We start from the raw sequence: 20,111 nt of genomic DNA, 5'->3' as shown, positions 1-20,111 counted from the left end.
ATGGGATATTGGAACTTGAAGTTATTCAGGGGCCTTTCCAGCAGGATGAGTCCTCACTTCACCGAGAGTGGGATGGGCATGTGAGTCCTGGGAATTTCCCTTCTCTCCCCAGTGCTGGCTCATACGACCTTCCAGGAGAGGCTGGGATATAAGATACTCTCGGAGGCCGGCTCTGAACTCGGGTGTCTGAATCACAGGGCAAGGGTAGGCGTGGGCTGTGGCTAACAGCCAGAGTCACCTCCCTGGCCCAACTTGCGGATCTGGGGAGGAGGAGGTAGCTCTGGACACTAGGGTTCTTCCCATTGTGGGAGAATGACTGTTTTAGGGGGAGACCCATCCCCCAGATTAAAGAACTGGGAGCCCTAGAGGGTGTGTCTGTGCATGTGCTTCTCGGTCCTCGGACCTGGCCCCCTGCCCATGCTGCCATCTACCTAAGTGCCCCGCAGGCTGGGAGCCAGCTGCAGAGGGAGCCAGTGACAGGGAGGAGGACGTGTTCCTACCCTGTATTCTGGACCGAGGGCAGCCACTGTCATTGCCATTCAGCCTTCACAAGTGCTGCATCAACCCAAATGCCCCCATCCAGCTTCTCCATTTCCCTTTATCCCTCGGAATCCCCATGTAATAACCGGATGGGATTAATTAGCTGGCTGCTCTCTCAGCTCAGGGTGTCTGGGGTAGGTAGGGACGGGGGCAATGGAAATGCAAGGTTGGGGAAGGATGTTAAGTTGGAAGTGAAGGGGCAGGGAGGGGCTTTTGTTTGGAAGGAGAGTGGGAGCAGGGCAGCCCAACCTGGGTTTCCACTGGGGAGGGCAGGGCCTGGGCCACTCATAAAGGTCAGTGAGGGGATTAGAAGCCTCCATGTCTAATCCGGCAGCTTAACCAGGTCCTGGCCCCGAATCCGTCCCCACCTGCCCAGCCCAGGGACAGAAAATGAGGACGAGGCCCAGACACCACTTCAGCCCCCATTATGGCTTCGCTCTTTACAGGGGTGCCTGGGTTCCCCATTCCAGCCAAGCCTTTAATCCCATTCCCTTACAAATAATGGGACCTAGAGGCTGGGGAAGGGGAAGGGGCCTCAGAGGAGGGAGGAGTTTAAGAAGGGCAAGGTTGGCCAGGCATGGTGGCTCGCCTATAATCCTAGCATTTTGGGAGGCTGAGGCAGGTGGATCACCTGAGGTCAGGAGTTTGAGACCAGCCTGGCCAACATGGCGAAACCCTGTCTTTACTAAAAATACAAAAATTAGCCGGGCATGGTGGTGGGCGCCCGTAATCCCAGCTACTTGGGAGGCTGAGGCAGGAGAATCGCTTGAAACTTTGGGGGAGGAGGTTGCAGTGGGCTGAGATCACGCCAGTTCACTCCAGGCTGGGCAAAAGAGCAAAATTCAGTCTCAAAAAAAAAAAAAAAAAAAGAAGGGCCATAGTATGAGAGGACAAGGGGGGATGTGAGGGGAGCCAGGGAGGACGAAAAGGCTTCTGAGATGGGAGAAGGAATCAGAGAGGTGGGAGGACGCTGAGGAAAGGGGAGTTGTCTTAGCGGGAGGATGCTTGGGGAAGGGAGGAATCTCAGGAGGATGCTAAGCTAAGGGGAGAAGTTTGGAGAAATGAGGGAGGAGTCTGAGCGGCAGAAGGTACCAGGAAGGCTGAGCCTGTGCTTTCACTAAATTTGATCTTCCCCTCTTCCATTCTCCATGACCGATACCAGATAGCATAGCACTTAGAAAAAAGAGTAAATCTTGGCCAGGCGCGAAGGCTCACGCCTGTAATCCCAACACTTTGGGAGGTCAAGGTGGGTGAATCACTTTAGGTCAGGAGTTCGAAACCAGCCTGGCCAACATGGTGAAACCCCGTCTCCATTAAAAATACAAAAATTAGCTGGGCGTGATGGTGCATGCCTGTAATCCCAGCTACTCGGGAGGTTGAGGCAGGAGAATCGCTTGAACCCGGAGGAGGAGGTTGCAGTGAACCGAGATCGCGCAACTGCACTCCAGCTTGGGCGACAGAGCAAGACTCTGTCTCAAAAAAAAAGAAAAAGAAAAAACGAAGAAGTCTTTCGTTTCACCACTCCACGACTCCGAAGAGGCTGAGGGGGATGGGGAGGGCATAGATGGTCGTAAGGCAAGGGTTTGGAGGTAAGAAGGGGCTGAGAGGGGAAATACACGGAGAAGAAAAGCAAATAAAAAGGAGGCCGAAGGCTGCTCCCGGTTGCATGGCAACCTCTGCAGTCAGAAGCCAGCATGGCCTGCTAGGAGGTGTGGCTTACGGAAACAAGCCAGTTCTAGCCCCGCCTCCTGGCAACAAGATTAACCAAGTACCGCCCCCTAGCAACGGATTATCGGAGGCGGGGTTCGGTTTACCTAGTCTCCAAGTGTCCAGGGCCTTTGAGCAGGCGCAGAGATGTCCGTACCGCGTAGGTCCGCCTCCGCGCAACACCTTTCTGGGGCTTCCCATTGGAGAGCAAGCCTGTCAAGTGCTTTCTGTTGTTTCGGAGGCGGGGCCTGCTGCCCTGCCTGCAGTCCGATTGGCCCCGCGGGCCGTCTACCTCTGGCCGGACATACCGACATCAGCTTTTTGTACGACTGTTGGCCCTGGAAGACGATCCTTTGGTGGCGAGGGCGGGGAGGACGAAAGCGCCCACTGTGGATTGGACGGTGTCAAAAAGAGGGGCGGTCCCTACTGAAGGGGCGGTTGAGCGACCAAGGGAGAGTCTTTTCAGCGCTGAGGTCTGGCGCTGAGGAGGCGGCGGTGGCTCCCGGGGCGTTTGAGCGGGCTCACCCGAGCCCGCGGGCCAACGCGGATCCAGGCCCGACCGGCGGGACCGCCCCGGACTCCCCGCGGGCCTTCCTAGCCGCCATGGAGGACGGCGTCTATGGTAGGTCGGGGAGGGGCGGGGTCGGCTGGGAGCTGCTGGAGCGTTTTCTCCTGAACGTTCCGCCGCGAACGTTTCCCCCTGGAGCGCGCAGCCCAGAAGCGTTCGGCCCAGTAGTACACTTGTCGCGTCGCTTTTGTGGGGCGCTGGACGGGCTTCCGGCGGGGCCCGAAAGCGGGGCGTTCCAGGCCATTGTTTGGGCTGAGCCTGTTTCCGGTGGCGGCGGGAGGGGCGGGATGGAGCGGTGGAGGCGAGGCCGGGGCGGAACCATTCCCGCTGGAGGGGCGGGCAAGCCCAGCGTCTGCCGGGGCCGGGGAGGGGCGCTCGGGTTGCGGGGAGGGGAGAAATCTTGGGGGGCGGGGGCCTTCGATGTCCCGCCCCGTCTTCCCAACTCTCCCGAGCTGTCATCAGCTCCCCCGGCCGTAGTGACTGTTCATGGACCCAGGAGTCCGGATAACCAGGTCCCCAGCTACCTCGCCAGTAATGGAGTCAGAAAACCAAGGCCTCAGTCCCCTTCCAAGTAATGGACCTAGAAGCTCAGGCCCCCAACCCTTTCTTCCCTCACACCTAAGAGCTCAGGCACCTATTCCCCTTCTCCTTCAGACTCTGGAATCCGGGCCCCAAGTCCCCTCCTCCCCCCAGGACTCAAGAGTTTAGAGCCCCGGCCCTTCTCTGCACGGAGGAATCCAGGCCCCCAGCGCAGTCTTCTGTGCAGACATGGAAGGCCCTTATGCATCCTCTCCCAGCTCTGTCCGCCCCCAGATTGCAGGAATTCAGGCTCATGGTCCCCAGCACTGACTTTTAAACCGTGACCCCGACCCCTAGAACCCCCAGACCTGACTCCGGAGGAGCGGATGGAGCTGGAGAACATCCGGCGGCGGAAGCAGGAGCTGCTGGTGGAGATTCAGCGCCTGCGGGAGGAGCTCAGTGAAGCCATGAGCGAGGTGGAGGGGCTGGAGGCCAATGAGGGCAGGTGAGGGCTGGGGCGGGTGACCTGGGGGGCGTGGGGTTGACTGAGACCAGGAATGCCCAGGCATTAACCCCCCCATCCCCCACCCTGCTCTCTGCTCCTGCAGTAAGACCTTGCAGCGGAACCGGAAGATGGCAATGGGCAGGAAGAAGTTCAACATGGACCCCAAGAAGGTGCTTGGGGCCACAGGACTGGGATCCGCTGGGCAAACATCCGGGCAGGGGCTTCTGGCACCTCCAGGTTCCAGAAGCGTGATGGTTCCGGGTCTCTTCTAGGTGGACAGACTTGGTCCTAATCCTTGGATTCAGATACTGGCTGTCCATTTGTTCTCTGAACACTGACCAAGTGTTCCAGCCCTCCTGACGCTTATGTTTCGTCCCCTGACCTGAAGGTTGTCTTCCACTTTCTAGTTGTATGGGCGCACTTCTAGTCCCAAGATGAGCTCGAGTCTTGTAGGGCTGTAGACAAAGTGATATGCACAAAGGAGAGTTGACCTCCCTCCCGCAAAGGTGCCATGACAGAGGGAGGTATCAGGGTAGTAGATTTCTGGAGGAGGCAGGCTGGTGGAGTCAGGGAGGGCTTCCTTGAGGAGGAGACATTCAGGTCGGGTTTGAAGGATGAGTAGGTGTTCACTAGGTGGAGGAATGGCTTTTGTTCACTTACTTTTTTGTTTTTTTTTTGTGAGACAGAGTCTTGCTCTGTCACCCAGACTGGAGTGCAGTGATGTGATCTCGGCTCACTGTAACCTCCCCATCCTGTGTTCAAGCGATTCTCCTGCCTCAGCCTCCCAAGTAGCTGGGCTTACAGACTCCCGCCACCATGCCCAACTAATTTATGTATTTTTAGTAAAGATGGGGTTTCACCATGTTGGCCAGGCTGATTTCAAACTCCTGACCTCAGATGATCTGCCCACCTCAGCCTCCCAAAGTGCTGGGATTACAGGCATGAGCCACCATGTCCGGCCTGTTCACATACTCATTTAACACCCGTTCTCTTTTTTTTTTTTTTTTTTTTTTGAGACGGAGTCTCACTCTGTCGCCCAGGCTGAAGTGCCATGGAGCAATCTCAGCTCACTGCAAGCTCTGCCTTTTGGGTTCACGCCATTCTCCTGCCTCAGCCTCCTGAGTAGCTGGGACTATAGGCGCCCGCCGCCACGCCTGGCTAATTTTTTCTATTTTTTTAGTAGAGACGGGGTTTCACCGAGTTAACCAGAATGGTCTCGATCTCCTGACCTCGTAATCCGCCCGCCTTGGCCTCCCGAAGTGCTGGGATTACAGGCGTGAGCCACCGTGCCCAGCCTTTAACACCCATTTTCTGAGGCCTCTTGAGAGCCTGATCCTGTGTAGGGCAATGCTGGGGACCCAAAGAAGAATTAGATGCTGCCCTGTGCTCAGCCCCTGGACATGGATACCCCAATTCAGAGTGAGATATGGCAGCAGTAGAGAGGGCTTCATAGCACAGAGAGCAAGAGAAGCCTCCAGTCTAGCAAGGGCTTGGAGTTCACAGCCCTTGAGGGACTGCGTCTGCTCAAGGTTGTCACGTTATTCTTTCCTGAAGCAGTTGGAATTCTGTTCAGTCATTCAACACACATTTATTGGCTGGGTTCCGTGGCTTATGCCTGTAATCCCAGTGCTTTGACAGGCCGAGGCGGGAGGATTGCTTGAAGGCAGGAATTTGAGACCAGCGTGGGCAGCATAGTGATAACTCATCTCTGGAAAAAATAAAAATAAATAAATTATCCAGGTGTATTGGTACATGCCTATAGTCCCAGCTTCTCAGGAGGCCGAAGGGAGAGGATCCCTTGAGCCCAGCGGTTCGAAGCTGCAGTGAGCTGTGATCACGCCACTGCACTCCAACCTGTGCAGTAGAGCGAGACCAGGTCTCAGAAAGAAAAGAAAATGTACTGAGCATCTGTTCCTTGCCAGACCCTGTTGTTGGTGCTGGAATTAACCAGGCAAAGGCAGAGAGGGTAGGCCATGAGGTGCAAAGGCCATGAGTTGGGAAGAATCCTATTTAAGACCCTTGAGAAGGCTGAAAGTGAAACCTGGCCCTGGTCTGTTGAGGGTGGGGGTAGGTCTGGTTGCTGAGGTTCCCAGGGAGGTGAGGGGGGTAGCTTTCTGGCTCTCAGCACTGAGACCTTGTCCCCACTCACCAGGGGATCCAGTTCTTGGTGGAGAATGAACTGCTGCAGAACACACCCGAGGAGATTGCCCGCTTCCTGTACAAGGGCGAGGGGCTGAACAAGACAGCCATCGGGGACTACCTGGGGGAGAGGTACGGCCACCACTCAGCTCCTGTGGGGCCCGCCCCTCCCACTACCTGCGCCCAGCTCCTGCCCTCACACCGGCAGCTCGCAGGTGGAACAGCCCTGCAGCCTCCCCACAGAGAGGCCCTGGCAGATGCGTCTTCTGACTGGACTGTGACAGAATGGACGGACACAGGGGCTAGGGGAGCCTGCGGCCACCCGAGAGCATCTGGGGATGCGGGGCCTTCTGGAATTACCTGGGGGTTGTGGGGAAGCATCCATTTATATCTGAGAAGGGTGGAGAACATCTCTCAAGGGTCATGGGAGCATGAGAACAGGGGTAAACCATGGCTGTGCATGGGCACTGGGTTGCCATCTGGGAGCTGTGGGGACCATTGGGCCCTTGTGGGGAGCCTAGGAGTTGTGGGGGTCATTTGGAAGCCTAGAATGCATGGGACTGGACATCAGATGGTTGGAGGCCATCTGTAGACGTCTGGGAATCAGGGATTTACAGAGATCTGGGGTGCGTGGGAAGCATCTCTGGATGTCTGGGGGAGATGGGGACTGTGTCTGGATACCTGGGGAGTGTGGGGATCGTTTGAGAGAGGTGACAGTAGGTAGCATACATGTTTGCGGGATTTCTCCCAACTGTACAAAGGTCTGGCTTAACCTGGGTTCCCAAGCCATATATTCCTCCCAAGAGTGTGTTCTGAGTATCCCCCACCATGGGGGCAGGCCTCTGTGGGAGCCCAGCAGGAAACTTCACCCTCCGCAGAGGGCAGCTGTGGTGCAGTAGAAGGGGCACGACTTCCCCAGGGCCTTGCCTCCTGCCCACTCCTGCTCCATCCTCTCCAAACTGCATTGACTTTGTCCTGTCCTTCCAGGGAAGAGCTGAACCTGGCGGTGCTCCATGCTTTTGTGGATCTGCATGAGTTCACCGACCTCAATCTGGTGCAGGCCCTCAGGTGAGTGACCGGGAGGGGTTTGGAAGGCCAGGAATGTACCTGTCAGGGCCTTCCTAGTTACAAGTGACAAACCTTAAGAAAAAAACAGAAACAAGCAAAACAGAAACAAAAACTAGGGAACCGAGTGCGTCCTGCACCATCAAAGTCCAAGGTTATGGCCTCCTTCAGGCATAGCTATATCCAGGAGCTCCAATGGTGGTCAGAAAGTCGACTTTCTTTGTCTCTTGTATTTGCCACTGTGTCAGCATTGCTCTCTGCAGACCCTCTTACCTGATAACAAGCCACGACCAACCCCCAGACCTGTCTAGCAAACTTAGCAGGAAGAGGCTATTTCTGTACCGCTCCACAACACTCCTATGGCCAATGCCCATTGGTCAGATTGGATCACGTGACCTTACCTGAACCACCTGCTGAGGCCGGAAGGTTGGGATTCCTCATGGACCAGTTCCTATCACAGGGACTGAGAGTGGGGACAGGCTCCCGCCAGCCCTAGCATCCATTCCTGGCCCCTCCCCAACCCAGGCAATTTCTATGGAGCTTTCGCCTCCCCGGAGAGGCCCAGAAAATTGACCGGATGATGGAGGCCTTCGCCCAGCGATACTGCCTGTGCAACCCTGGGGTTTTCCAGTCCACAGGTGCGGGCCCCAACTCCTGGATCCTGGGAAAGAGGAGACGGGGGCCCAGACCCCTAGGTCTGAGGGAGGGAGGGGGCTGGGAGCTGGGGGTCCTGGGGAGTGGGGGCACTGGGGGCTGACATGCCTGGGTCGTCACCACCTGCCCTGTCTGGTGCAGACACGTGCTACGTGCTGTCCTTCGCCGTCATCATGCTCAACACCAGTCTCCACAATCCCAATGTCCGGGACAAGCCAGGCCTGGAGCGCTTTGTGGCCATGAACCGGGGCATCAACGAGGGCGGGGACCTGCCTGAGGAGCTGCTCAGGGTCAGCCCGCCTTCCTTGCCCCTCAGCCCTGTCCCTCTTCCTGCCACAGACACCCCCGCCCCACCTGTGGTCTCCTAGTGCCCAAGCTGTCTGCCGTCACCCCCAAGATGGTGCGATCGTGCCAACTCCTGTGTGATCTTTTTCTCTCACTCTGGCTGCTTCTCTTCTTGACTGTCTCTCTCAGGCTTTGGCCCTGACATTTTTGGCCTGTCTGTCTGCTCTATCTCTGGCTGTCATGCTTTCTGGCCCTTGATTGGCCTCATTCCCCATCTGTCTGTTTCTCTGAGGACGGAGCCGGCTCTTCCACCTGTCACCAGGGCATCTCTTCTTTCCTCCCCCACCTCGGCCTCCCTTCACTTCTCTGCCTTTCACTTCCCCTCCTCCCCAGCCTGCCCCTCTCTCTTCCCCACCATGAGTCATCCCACCCCTGGTCTCGCTGCCCCCCACCCTGAGTAACCCTTGGCGGGGGGGGGGGGTCCCAGGGGCCTTGAATGGCTAATGGAGCCTTCACTCCTCAGAACCTCTACGACAGCATCCGAAATGAGCCCTTCAAGATTCCTGAGGATGACGGGAACGATCTGACGCACACCTTCTTCAACCCAGACCGGGAGGGCTGGCTCCTGAAGCTGGGTACGTGACCTCCTGACCCCGCTGGTCCCTCCACAGGGGGACATTCGTGGGTCTGGGCCCTGGACTCAGCTTCCACACAAACCTGCTGCCTGAACTGAGGCAAATGATTCGACCTCTCTGAACCTCAGTTTTCAACACCCAAAAAATGGTGCTGAAAATAAAATCAGGCCTGTGTGCTGGGCGTGGCCTGTAGTAAGTACTTCCCAACCCCTTTTCTTTACCCACGAATGTTCATGGAGCCCTTCTGTGCCAGGCCCTGAGCTGGGCTGAGGACGCAGTGAGAGGCAGGTGACATTGTCCTTTTGTGGGGGAAGAGTTCACTGAGGCTTCTCCCTACTGCGTTAACCCAGCCCAAGGGAGCCAAACCCCCGGAGCATGTTATTCCCCTTGGCAAGAACTCCCAGGGTCCCAGGCAGGACTGAGCCCGCACTCCAAGGCATCAGGCCCAGAGCACTGGCTGATCCAGGAGCCATCCTTCCCGAAACACCACCCACAGGCAGAAAAGAGCCAAACAGGCGAGGAAACCTGTCCCAGATTCTGGCTCCCGGCTGGGGCGGGAATAGCCAGGGCTGGTGCAGATGAGTCGGGAGACCCAGCTGAGATGGAGGGGGGAGTCTTCGTCGTAACATGTGGCACTGGCACATTCAAGGTTGGTTAGCATGGATCAGACAGGATCGTAGCATGATGAGGGGTTAGCACGAGGACTGGAGTGGTTCTCAGCCCTGGCTGCACATGACATTTGCCTGGGCACCTCGAAAACTCTGGTGGCCAGGCCACAGACTCCTGAAGTCAGGCTTTCAGGAGCAGAAGGGCTATCAGTCACCGTTTAAGCTCGCAATGCATAGTTGAGGTTGAGAGACACTGGCCTGGAGCCGTGCCTGGTAACAGTGGGCGCCACCTGTGTGTGAGATGTGGTTTATAATGGAGAAGCGGTGCACAGCTGCTCCAGCGAGACAGAGCTGGGGAGTTACAGTCCAGCACAATGGTGGAGGCTTCCCGTGGCAGCAGGAGAGCCCACAGGAAGCTTCTAGCTCAGTGAAGGGAGTCAAGGCCGGGCTTCTCAGAAGGAGGTTGGACAGGGCAGCTTTGGCCTCTTGAGTCTTGGGGGCCTCTCCATGTGGAACTGTCTCTTAAACCAGGGCATCACCGCCTCCACAGATGCCAGGGTTTCCTGGTAAATGTAAAATACGCAAGTCAGGCTGGGCACAGTGGCCCACCCCTGGAATTTCAGCATTTTGGGAGGACAACGCAGGAGGATTGCTAGAGGTCAGGAGTTTGAGACCCACCTGGGCAATATAACGATATCCCCATCTCTACAAAAAATTAAAAAATTAGCCGGGCCTGGTGGTGCAGGAGGATTGTTTGAGCCCAAGCAGTCGAGGCTACAGTGAGTTGTGATTCTGCCACTGCACTCCAGCCTGGAGTGGGTAACAGAGCAAGACCCTGTCTCTGTAAGATAAAAGTAAAACATGCAAATCTCTGTCCAACCAACACTCCGGTCCAGATCCCCGCATTCGATCCAAGGGAGGCAGACTGCTGGGGGAATCTGAGAGTCCTCGAGGCGCCCCTGGCAGTGAGTGGGCCAGAAAGAAGCAGGAAGGCGCCAGCGTCACGCGGAACTGCTTCCCTCAAAACTGCGCCTGTCAGGCCGGGCACGGTGGCTTAGGCCTGTAATCCCAGCACTTTGGGAGGCTGAGGCGTGCGGATCACCTGAGGTCAGGAGTTCGAGACCAGCCTGGCCAACATGGTGAAACCCCGTCTCTACTAAAAATACGAACATTAGCCGGGCGTGGTGGCGGGCGCCTGTAGTCCCAGCTACTTGGGAGGTTGAGGCACAAGAATTGCTTGAACCCAGGAGGTGGAGGTTGCAGTGAGCTGAGATTGCGCCACTGCACTCCAGCCTGGGCAACAGAGCGAGACTCCATCTCAAAAAAAAAAAAAAACTGCCCCTGTCAGCAGGAACCTTTCCCATTTCCCAGATGAGGAAATTGAGGCTCACGCCTCAGTTTGGCTTTGAGTCCCATCTAAGGCTGCCCAGCCCAGGGACGTCTCTGACCAGAAGGCCTCTGTTCCCTTTGTGCCAGTTCGCCAGGACCCCTTCCTTAAAAGATGGAAATACAGGAGTGGAGATTGGTGATGGTGGTTGCTACTCCATGCCTAATAAAAGCCATTCTTACTGTCATTGTTTAACCCTGGGCCCACAAGGAAGCCAGAAGCAGGTTATTTTGCTACAGGAAGGTGGAGGTTGAAGTGAGTCTGCAGGCTGGAGTACAGAGAGTCCAAGAGAGTGCCCTGAGGTCACACAGCCACTTTGTGCAGGAGCTGAGATGGGCCCCCACGGCCTCCTCAGGCCAAGGACTGGGGGTTTTGCCTTCTCCCCTGTGGTGCCACCTCCAGGGGAGAGGCACTTTTACCATGTCGAGGGAGGACCCTCCTGGTCTAGGACAGACCTTAGGGAGTAGGCTGGGGCCCTGTACCGAAGCAAGGGGTTTTCAAGGCTGCCACCTGGGGCTCATGGCCCTTGGCCTCTCTGGGAGGGAGGGGCCCCAACCATCGCCCCCTCATGTGGATGTAACTGGTTTTCTTCCCTCTCTCTCCCTCTCCTCCCTCTCTGCGTGTTTCTCTCCTGTGTTTGCCTCTCTGTCCCGCCCCTGCGCATCCCTCCCTGCGCCCACCCTATTTCTGTTGTCTGCGGCTCTTGGGGGTGCTCCATTCTCCTGCCTTCCCTTCTCCTGCACCTGGTCCTGCCTGCTTTCTCGCTGTCTGCCCCAGGAGGTAGGTACACGACCTGTCTTTGTCTCCCATCACTAGACGAGGGGAGGGGCTGCCCTGGCGCCCTGGCCTCCTGCCCACAGGAGGGGGCTGGGGGCTCAGGATCCTGGGCTGGGGCTGACAGACTTAGAAAATGTGGAGCCCCAAGCTGGGGGTGGACGATTCCTGGAGCCCCAGCACGCCTGGCCCTGCTTGTCTGTCTCCCCCCACGCAGTGGCTTTGTCCTAGGCCCCAGGAGCCCCACCTCTACCGCTCTTGCTCTGCTTCTCATGCCCCTCCTATCTCCCAGAGGCCCTGTCCCCCGTTGAGCCCAGGCCCCTCCCGCCCCTTCCCTTCTAGGGGGCCGGGTGAAGACGTGGAAGCGGCGCTGGTTTATCCTCACAGACAACTGCCTCTACTACTTCGAGTACACCACGGTGAGCGGGGCCCGGCTGGGCCCTTGGGTTCCGGGAGGAAGGGCTGCGAGCCTGCACTCCTGGGGCTGAGGGAGGCGGGCTGGGGTGAAGATTTGGAAGTCTGAGTTCTGTTCAACTTGCTTCTTAGGACAAGGAGCCCCGAGGAATCATCCCCCTGGAGAATCTGAGCATCCGAGAGGTGGACGACCCCCGGAAACCAGTAAGACCCTCTCTGTACACCTTCCTGCCAGGGCGGGGCCTCCTCTGCCCAGGGCTGGCTCTTAACCTGCGCCCTTCCTCTCTCGTCCCCAGAACTGCTTTGAACTTTACATCCCCAACAATAAGGGGCAGCTCATCAAAGCCTGCAAAACCGAGGCGGATGGCCGAGTGGTAGAGGGAAACCACATGGTGTACCGGATCTCGGCCCCGACGCAGGAGGAGAAGGATGAGTGGATCAAGTCTATCCAGTGAGCCTGGACTCTTGGGTCTGACGGAGGAGGGGCTGGAGCCTGGACTCCTGGGTCTGAGGGAGGAGGGGCTGGGGGTCTGGACTCCTTGGCCCTCATCCTGGGACCCCTCCCTTTCTGCAGGGCGGCTGTGAGTGTGGACCCCTTCTATGAGATGCTGGCAGCGAGAAAGAAGCGGATTTCAGTCAAGAAGAAGCAGGAGCAGCCCTGACCCCCTGCCCCCAACTCCATTATTTATTACGGAGCTGCCCCGCCTCGGTGGCCGGACCCCTGGGCCTTGGGGCTGTGGATCCTGGTTCCCTGTTTGGAAAATGCACCACCTCTAGCTCCTCTCTGTTCTTTGTAATTAACACGCTGTTGGTAATCTTATTAATTATTTAACCACTTGGCCTGCTGACCCCCTCATTTCTTGGGATTGACAGAGCTGAGGTGCTCGGTGGAGCCAGCCTGTTTCCCTGGACAGGGGCCTGGACCTGTCTGTGTCTGTGGGTGCTGCCTGGGTGTGGCTCCTGGGGCCTGTCCCGATGGATCTGTTCTGGTTTCACCCCGAGCCCAGCAGGAGTGGAGGAAAGGGAGAAGGTTAATGTGGTGGAAGTCTGGAGTTGGAATTGGCCAGAAACGGAGTTTAGAATGCAGGGGTTCAGGGTTAAGGTCTAGCGTTCATTCTAGAAGTTGCCTGACAGCCATCAGCCAGTTATGCTACAGCCATTAGCTGGTTCCCATCTTTGCTTTCATGGGGCTTGAGGTCTTTGAGGGGCAGGAGATAAAACTGATGAGGTGAGCTGGGCCAGGGCCTTGAGGACAACCTGGAGCTGGAAGAACTATAAATGTGACCACCTCGGAGGGTCAGGGAAGAATGAGCGGGGAGGTGGCTGTGTTCTGCAATGGCCTTGCTGATGGGATGTCCTGAAGGGCTGGGCACCCTTAGATGGGGCCAAGAGGGTGGCACTATGGGCTAGTGCCAGAGCCAGGCTTGTCTGTCCCCAAAGGATTAGCCTCCTTTGGAGGACATTTTGTGTCAGGGATAGGGCTGAGGACTGGCGTTCTTAACGTCTTACCTGAGGTTCTAGACAGCCAAAGAAATGTGAGGATCACCTCTATGAAGGTCAAGTCTTGGCATGCGGGGTACCCCTGAATCCTGGGCTAAGGCCTGTGCCCTTTTGCCCTCCAGTTGGGGTATGCGTGGTGTCCCCAAAGAACAAGGGCTCGTGGATCCCGAGAAGGGTGCAATGGCGGAATGGGAGGTCCCATGTCACTCTCCCATGCCCGCCTTTGAAGCCAAGGAGCTCTTTAGTTAAAAAACAAAAAACTGCAACTCCCGGCAGGGCCCGGGACAGGGACAGGGACGTGGGTGGAGAGGCATCGGTGGCCCCGAGGCTTGCCGCGAGTTGTAGTCCCTCCTGCCCGCTGTGTTCGCTGTTGAGCTCTCCGATGGGGTCTGGCGCTTGGGAATTCTGGGCCTTTATCCCTGTCCCGCCCTTGGCCACAGGCACCCGCCGGCCTGCAGAGTCCCGCAGTGCATGTACCCTGCGCCCCTCCGCGGGAAGATGGACTACAGTTCCCGGCAGGCTGTGCGGCGCCCCCGCCACGGTAGACCCAGACCCGAGGTTTTCCGGGCGTCGCAGTTTCCCGAGACTGTGGCGGTGTTTGCCTTCTTTTTCTTGGTTCGATCCTGTACTTTTGTGGAGGGTAGAGAGGAGGCTTTGACCGCCGTGGCCCAGGGGCTGGTGGGAAATGGAGTTCCAAATGAGAAAATAGAATTCCCCACTTCTCTTTCCCACAGGTGCCAGGGAAGTGGAGTCATCGACCCAAGAAGGTCATGGGAGATGAGGTCCCGGGGTAAACAGCGGGTCCTGCCACTAGGCCACCCTTTTCTGCCACCTCCCCGGATGAATTGCGTGCAGGGCGGCCGGCTCTGTTGCGGGCAGAGGCAGGAAAAGGCGCGGAGCCCGCTCGTGGCGAAGAGGGGAGTGCGGTGGGAGGGGAATGTGGTGGGAGGGGAATGTGGTGGGAGGGGAGGGCAGAGGCAGGCGGCCGGTCGCGTGAGGCCTGGGCAGCCCCGGGAGGGCCTCTGGATGGATTCTTAAGAGATGGATGCCGTGCAAGGGCAGGAGGCAGGGGCCTGACATGTTTGGATTGAAGTTGCAGGAGGGGCCCCTGGCTGCTGCAGAGAGAATAATTTGGAGGCGAGCAGGGAGGTGAGAGAAGACTGTGCGGTGCAGGATGGCGTGGCTGTGGAGGCAGAGAACGGTGGGCCACGCTAGGAGTCTTGAAAGAGGAGCCAAAAGGACTTGCTGAGAGCTGTGCAGCTGGTGAATGACAGTGCCATGGCTGAGGTGGTCGAAAGGGAGTATTTTAGGGGAAATCAGTCATTCCGTTTTGACCAAATTAAGCTGGAGATACCTGTGGGACATTCCAGCCAGGCTGCATCACTGCACACTGACCTTCAGCGTTGCCCACAGTCCATCTTCCCCCAGGGCCTGAGGATTCTGACTTCTGGCTCCCTCCTCGCCCAGGACCCCTAAGCTCCCAGCATGCTTCTTTTTTTTTGTTTTGTTTTGGGGGTTTTTTTTTGGTCTTTGTTTTGTTTGTTTGAGAGGGAGTCTCGCTCTGTCCCCTAGACTGGAGTGCAATGGCTCCATCTCGGCTCACTGCAACCTCCGCCTCCCAGGTGCAAGCAATTCTCTTGCCTCAGCCTCCTGAGTAGCTGGGATTACAGATGTGTACCACCGTACCCAGCTAATTTTTGTATTTTTAGTAGAGACGGGGTTTCACCATGTTGGCCAAGCTGGTCTCGAACTCCGGACCTCAGGTGGTCCACCTGCCTCAGCCTCCCAAAGTGCTAGGATTACAGGCGTGAGCCACTGCGCCCGGCCTCAGCCCACTTCTTTCAGGTGGCTATGGTTTGGATATCATTTGTCCTCACTAAAATTCATGTTGAGATTCAAGCCCCAGTGTGGCAGGTGTTGGGATGTGGGGCCTGATAGGAGCTACGTGGTCATGGAGGTGGATTCCTCATGGATAGATTAATGCCTGCCTTCAGGAGTGAGTGAGTTCTCACCCTTGGGAATTTGGGAATTTGGTTTTCTCTCCTTTGCTTCCTTCAGCACCACGTGATCTCTGCGCACACAGCGACATCCTTCTGCCCTCCCCCTAGAGCAGAAGCAGCCTCAGGGGTGAGGGAGGTCCTCAGTGAGTGCACCTGCCCAGTCTTGAACCTTCCAGCCATCAGAATCTGAGCCAAATCAACCTCTTCCTTCATAAAGACCCAGCCTCAGTTCTTCTGTCAGAGCAACACAAAATGGACTCAGCACGGGTCAAATTGTGTCTCCCCACCCCACAAAAAACTTTATATTAAAATCCTAATCCCCAGAATCTCAGAATGTGATCTTATTAGGAAATAAGGTCATTGCAGATATTATCAGTTCAGATGAAGTCATTCATGTGGACCCTAATCCAGTAGGATGCGTGTCTTTATAAAAGTGTGGACAGAGACAGACACACAGAAAGGACACCGTGTGGAGGTGAAGGCAGAGATTGGGGTGATGCCTCTACAAGCCGAGGAAAACCAGAGCTGCCAGCACACCCTCAGAAGCCAGGTAGAGGCCGGGAACTCATCCTCCCTCGCAGCCTCAGGAGCGGCCAGCCCTGCCGACACCCTCATCTCAGACTTCTGACCTCCAGCACTGGGAGACCATTAGTTTCTGTGATTTAAGCCACTCATTTTGAGGTACGTTGTTATGTCAGCCCTGGAGAACTAACCACTCCTCCCTCAGACCCAGGAGTCCAGGCCCAGCCCCTTCTTCCCTCAGACCCAGGAGTTAGGGACCCTGCTCTCTCCTCCCTCAGACCCAGGAATCCAGGCCCCAGCTTCTCCTCCCTCAGATCCAGGAGTCCAGGCCCAGCCCCTCCTCTCTCAGACCCAGAAAGTCCAGCTGTCACCTTCCCCCTGGTTTGGTTCATGCAGCACCCACCCTGTGGAAGGTGTCTCAGGATCACTTCAAGCACCACCAAGGACTCGCATGCGACCCTAATGCTGCGGTCACCTTAACTCCAAGGCCGGAGTCTACACTACAGCCTCCCTAATAGAGGGAAAGGACTGGATTCCCACCCCTTGCTCCTTCCCTCTTCCCGCATCCAAACTACATCCCGCAAATACACCAGTGAACCTGGTACCAAGGTGATGGCAGATAGGTTGAGACCAAGAGATCAGAGCTGCAAAGACAAACCCGGTCAGAGGGAAAAAGAGTGAGAAACAGAATCCAGGAGAAACCGAGAACAAGAAATAGAGACAGCCTGGCGCGGTGGCTCACGCCTGTAATCCCAACACTTTGGGAGGCCGAGGCAGGTAGATCATTAAGGTCATGAGTTCGAGATCAGCTTGGCCAACATGGTGTAACCCTGTCTCTACTAAAAATACAAAAATTACCCAGGCCTGGTGGCAGGCACCTGTAATTCCAGCTACTTGGGAGGCTGAGGCAGGAGAATCAGAGCCACGTTTCTGCAAGGTGCCCCGCAGTGGTGGCCAGACACTATCCCAGGGCCAGGGGCTAGTGGGGCAGGCGCTCAGAAATGACCTGCTCATGCCTACACTGGAGGATTGCAGTGAGCCAAGATCGCACCACTGCACTGCAACCTGGGCGACAGACTGAGATGGTCTCATAAAAAAAGGAAATAGAGACAAAAGCACAAGGCAGAAGGCCATAATAGAGACAGGAGGAGGTGACAAGGAGACACAGACAAGGAGAAAAAATGTGGAGGCAGGGAGGAACTCGAGACAAAGACATCGAAATAGAATTAGACAGGGAGGAGGAGGCCGAGAGCAAGAGACTTAGATGGGGAGACAGGAAAACTTCAGATCAGATGGAGACCAAAACTGGGGCAGGGTGAGACGGGGAGCCAGAAGGACGGAAATGAGAGAGAGCGCGCCACACGGAGAGGTGCGGTTAGGTAAAAGCAAGGGATGACAATGTCAGCAAGGTGGGCGTCACATGGAGAAACGGGTAAACTGAGGCAGCACCACGGTGGACAGGGAGGTAGACCCCGACCTTCAAGGAACAGGCAGTGCCGACCTGAGGCGGGCGGGATGTGATCATAATCCATTGTGGGCATGAGCAGGTCATTTCTGAGTCCCTGTTCCACTAGCCCCTGGCCCTGGGATAGTGTCTGGCCACCACTGCGGGCCACCTTGCAGAAACGTGGCTCTGACCACAGCCTGCACCTTCCCCACCCCACCCCAGTGGATTCCTTATTTATTTATTTATTTTTGAGATGGAGTCTCACTCTCACCCAGACTGGAGTGCAGTGGCATGATCTCGGTTCACTGCAACCTCTGTCTCCCGGGTTCAAGCGATTCTCTTGCTTCATCCTTAGGGATTCTTGAGCCTGCAGTGCTGCTGCTGTAGCAGCCGAGGTCGGGTGATGCGCACACTAGGCGCAGAGCAGGGATCTGGAGAAGCAGAGAAGCCAGGGCCTCGCCACTGCGCGGGAGTTTCCGCCTCTGAGCATCGATGTTCCATCCGCCATGCGGGCCGGGCCAGGGTCGCACTCGCTCCCTGCATCCTCCCCGCCTCACCTCGTGAAACACGCACAGGCCCCGTGTTCCTCCAAAAAGTTGTTTTTGTCTTTTTTAAATAATGTGAAAATGCCACGCGAAGGTTTGAACCAGAGACCCCTCCAGGGGCCGGGCTGGGGAGGGAAAGGGGAGACGCGAAATGGGGGGGTCCAGGTCCCCGAAGCCTGCAGCCCCTGTCTGGAGCCAGGAGTGGGTGAGGAGGGACCTCCGCTGTGTCGAGGGGCTCCAGGCCCAAAAGAGTTCAGTTCAGTTCCGAGAAAGGCGGCTCTCTATGGAGGGGTGGGGGGATTCCTGCCTCATTTGGCACCAAGGGGATCAGGGGGGTCAGGGGAGCCATCTGGGGGGCTTGGGGGCGGGGGGCCGGGGCCTCCCGTTTGGCACATGGTGGGGGAGGGGGAGGGGGAGGGCCCAGCCTCAGGGGCCTCCCCGGAGGCGGCGTCTGCGGTGGTGGCAGTGGCGCCGTTGTCCACAGAGGATTCCATTCTCAACCCCTCTTCTGAGGGTGCCGGGGGGTCGGGTCTTCGGGGAATCAGTTCTCCACGGGGCCTGAAGATGGACAGAGGAGAGAGAGAAAGGAAATTACTAGGGGGACAGCCTCATGCCTTCTAAGTCACTCAGTGGAAAAGCCCTCACCCATCGTGGCCCAAAAGATCTGCGTTTCTTCTCTGTCCTCACCTACTCTTCTTCCCCCCTCTGCTCCAGCCACGGGGCCGCCTGCTGTTCCTCCAGTGCTCCCAGCACGCTCCGACCCCAGGGTCTTTGCACGTGCTGTTCCCGCTGCCTGGAACATTCTTCCCCCGTGACTAAGGCCCCACCTGCAACATCCCCTCCACTGAGTCCTTCCCCAACCATACTGAGTCCAGCAGTCACCCCTGCATGCTCCAGTCTTTCTCACTCATTTCCCTCTGACTGTTTTGCGTTTGTCACTCTGGGATTACCCTGTCCTTGTTTTTGTTGTTGTTGTTGTTGTTTTGTTTTGTTTTGAGACGGAGTCTCCCTCTGTTGCCCAGGCTGCAGTGCAGTGGCGCGATCTCGGCTCACTGCAAACTCCGCCTCCCGGGTTCATGCCATTCTCCTGCCTTAGCTTCCCAAGTAGCTGGGACTACAGGTGTCCGCCACCACGCCCAGCTAATTTTTTATAGTTTTAGTAGAGACGGGGTTTTACCATGTTAGCCAGGATGGTCTCCATCTCCCGACCTCGTGATCCACCCGCCTCAGCCTCCCAAAGTGCTAGGATTACAGGCATGAGCCACTGTGCCCGGCCAACCCTGTCCTTGTTTTTTTTTTTTTGGTTTTTGTTTGTTTTGAGACGGAGTCTCGCTCTGTTGCTCAGGCTGGAGTGCGCGGTCTTGACTTGCTGCAACCTCCGCCTTCTGGATTCAAGCAATTCTCCTGCCTCAGCTTCCTGAGTAGCTGGGATTACAGGTGCCTGCCACCACACCCACACCCAGCTAATTTTTCTATTTTTCTTTTTCTTTTCTTTTCTTTTTTTTTTTTTTTTGAGATGGAGTCTTGCTCTGTCACCCAGGCTGGAGTGCAGTGGTGCAATCTGAGCTCACTGCAAGCTCTGCCTCCCGGGTTCATGCCATTCTCCTGCCTTAGCCTCCTGAGTAGCTGGGACTACAGGCGCCCACCACCACGCCTGGCTAATATTTTGTATTTTTTTTAGTAGAGACGGGTTTCACTGTGTTAGCCAGGATGGTCTCCTGACCTCGTGATCCGCCCGCCTCAGCCTCCTAAAGTGCTGGGACTATAGGCATGAGCCACCGCGCCCGGCCAATTTTTGTATTTTTCATACAGACAGGGTTTCACCATATTGGCCAGGCTGGTCTCGAACTCCTGACCTCAAATGATCTGCCCGCCTCGGTCTCCCAAAGTACTGGGATTACAGGTGTGAGCCACCGAGCCTGGCCTACCCTGTCCTTGTGGAGGAGCTTCCTGTCTGCTTGTTCCTATAGAATGTAACCTCAGTGATGACAGGGGCTGTGGTCACTGCTGTGTCCCCAGCATCCCGTCTGGCACAAAGCACCCCTTTTCCCTGTGGAAAGAGCTGTCCCCAAGAACTCCGACCAAACTTTCCCATGACTCTAGCTCTGACCTCCCTGGGCGAGCGGAATGAAAGCCCCATCCATTGCACAGACCAGAAAACTAAGGTCCGGGAGGTGCAGGTTCTCGCTGGGGGCCTCATATCAGGCTCCCTCATGCTCCACCCTGTACTTCTTACCTGGGGGGCCTGGGTCAAATCATTGCCCTCACTCCCAGCCCCTGAGCTTCAGTTTCCCTCT

The 20,111-nt window shown here is 56.7% G+C and overlaps 2 protein-coding genes across 3 annotated transcripts in view; one reads left to right on the top strand and one right to left on the bottom strand.

Moving 5' to 3' along the window:
- Positions 1-2,370: 2,370 nt before the first annotated feature.
- Positions 2,371-13,552, top strand: CYTH2 (cytohesin 2). 2 transcript variants are annotated; one of them, XM_003915824.5, is made up of 12 exons: positions 2,371-2,869; positions 3,692-3,839; positions 3,943-4,009; positions 5,992-6,110; positions 6,966-7,046; positions 7,569-7,681; positions 7,839-7,987; positions 8,506-8,617; positions 11,729-11,805; positions 11,933-12,004; positions 12,097-12,251; positions 12,375-13,552. In XM_003915824.5, exons 1-12 carry the CDS (start codon positions 2,395-2,397, stop codon positions 12,460-12,462), a joined length of 1,656 nt encoding a protein of 551 aa, XP_003915873.2. In that variant the 5' UTR covers positions 2,371-2,394; the 3' UTR covers positions 12,463-13,552. The 2 variants fall into 2 exon arrangements, with proteins under 2 accessions (XP_003915873.2, XP_021786968.1); XM_021931276.2 differs by lacking the exon at positions 2,371-2,869 and adding an exon at positions 2,983-3,386 and having other exon boundaries at positions 8,506-8,618; positions 11,727-11,805.
- Positions 13,553-17,852: 4,300 nt separating this feature from the next.
- LMTK3 (lemur tyrosine kinase 3) overlaps positions 17,853-20,111 on the bottom strand; it is a 29,093-nt gene continuing 26,834 nt past the window's right edge. Inside the window, 1 exon segment of the mRNA XM_031660358.1 lies at positions 17,853-18,372. Within this exon segment, the coding sequence (XP_031516218.1) occupies positions 18,356-18,372 (17 nt within the window). The 3' untranslated portion in view covers positions 17,853-18,355.

This window comes from Papio anubis, chromosome 20, assembly GCF_008728515.1.
Source record: "Papio anubis isolate 15944 chromosome 20, Panubis1.0, whole genome shotgun sequence".
NCBI classification, from domain to species: domain Eukaryota; kingdom Metazoa; phylum Chordata; class Mammalia; order Primates; family Cercopithecidae; genus Papio; species Papio anubis.
This window is presented reverse-complemented; position numbering and strand designations above follow the sequence as displayed.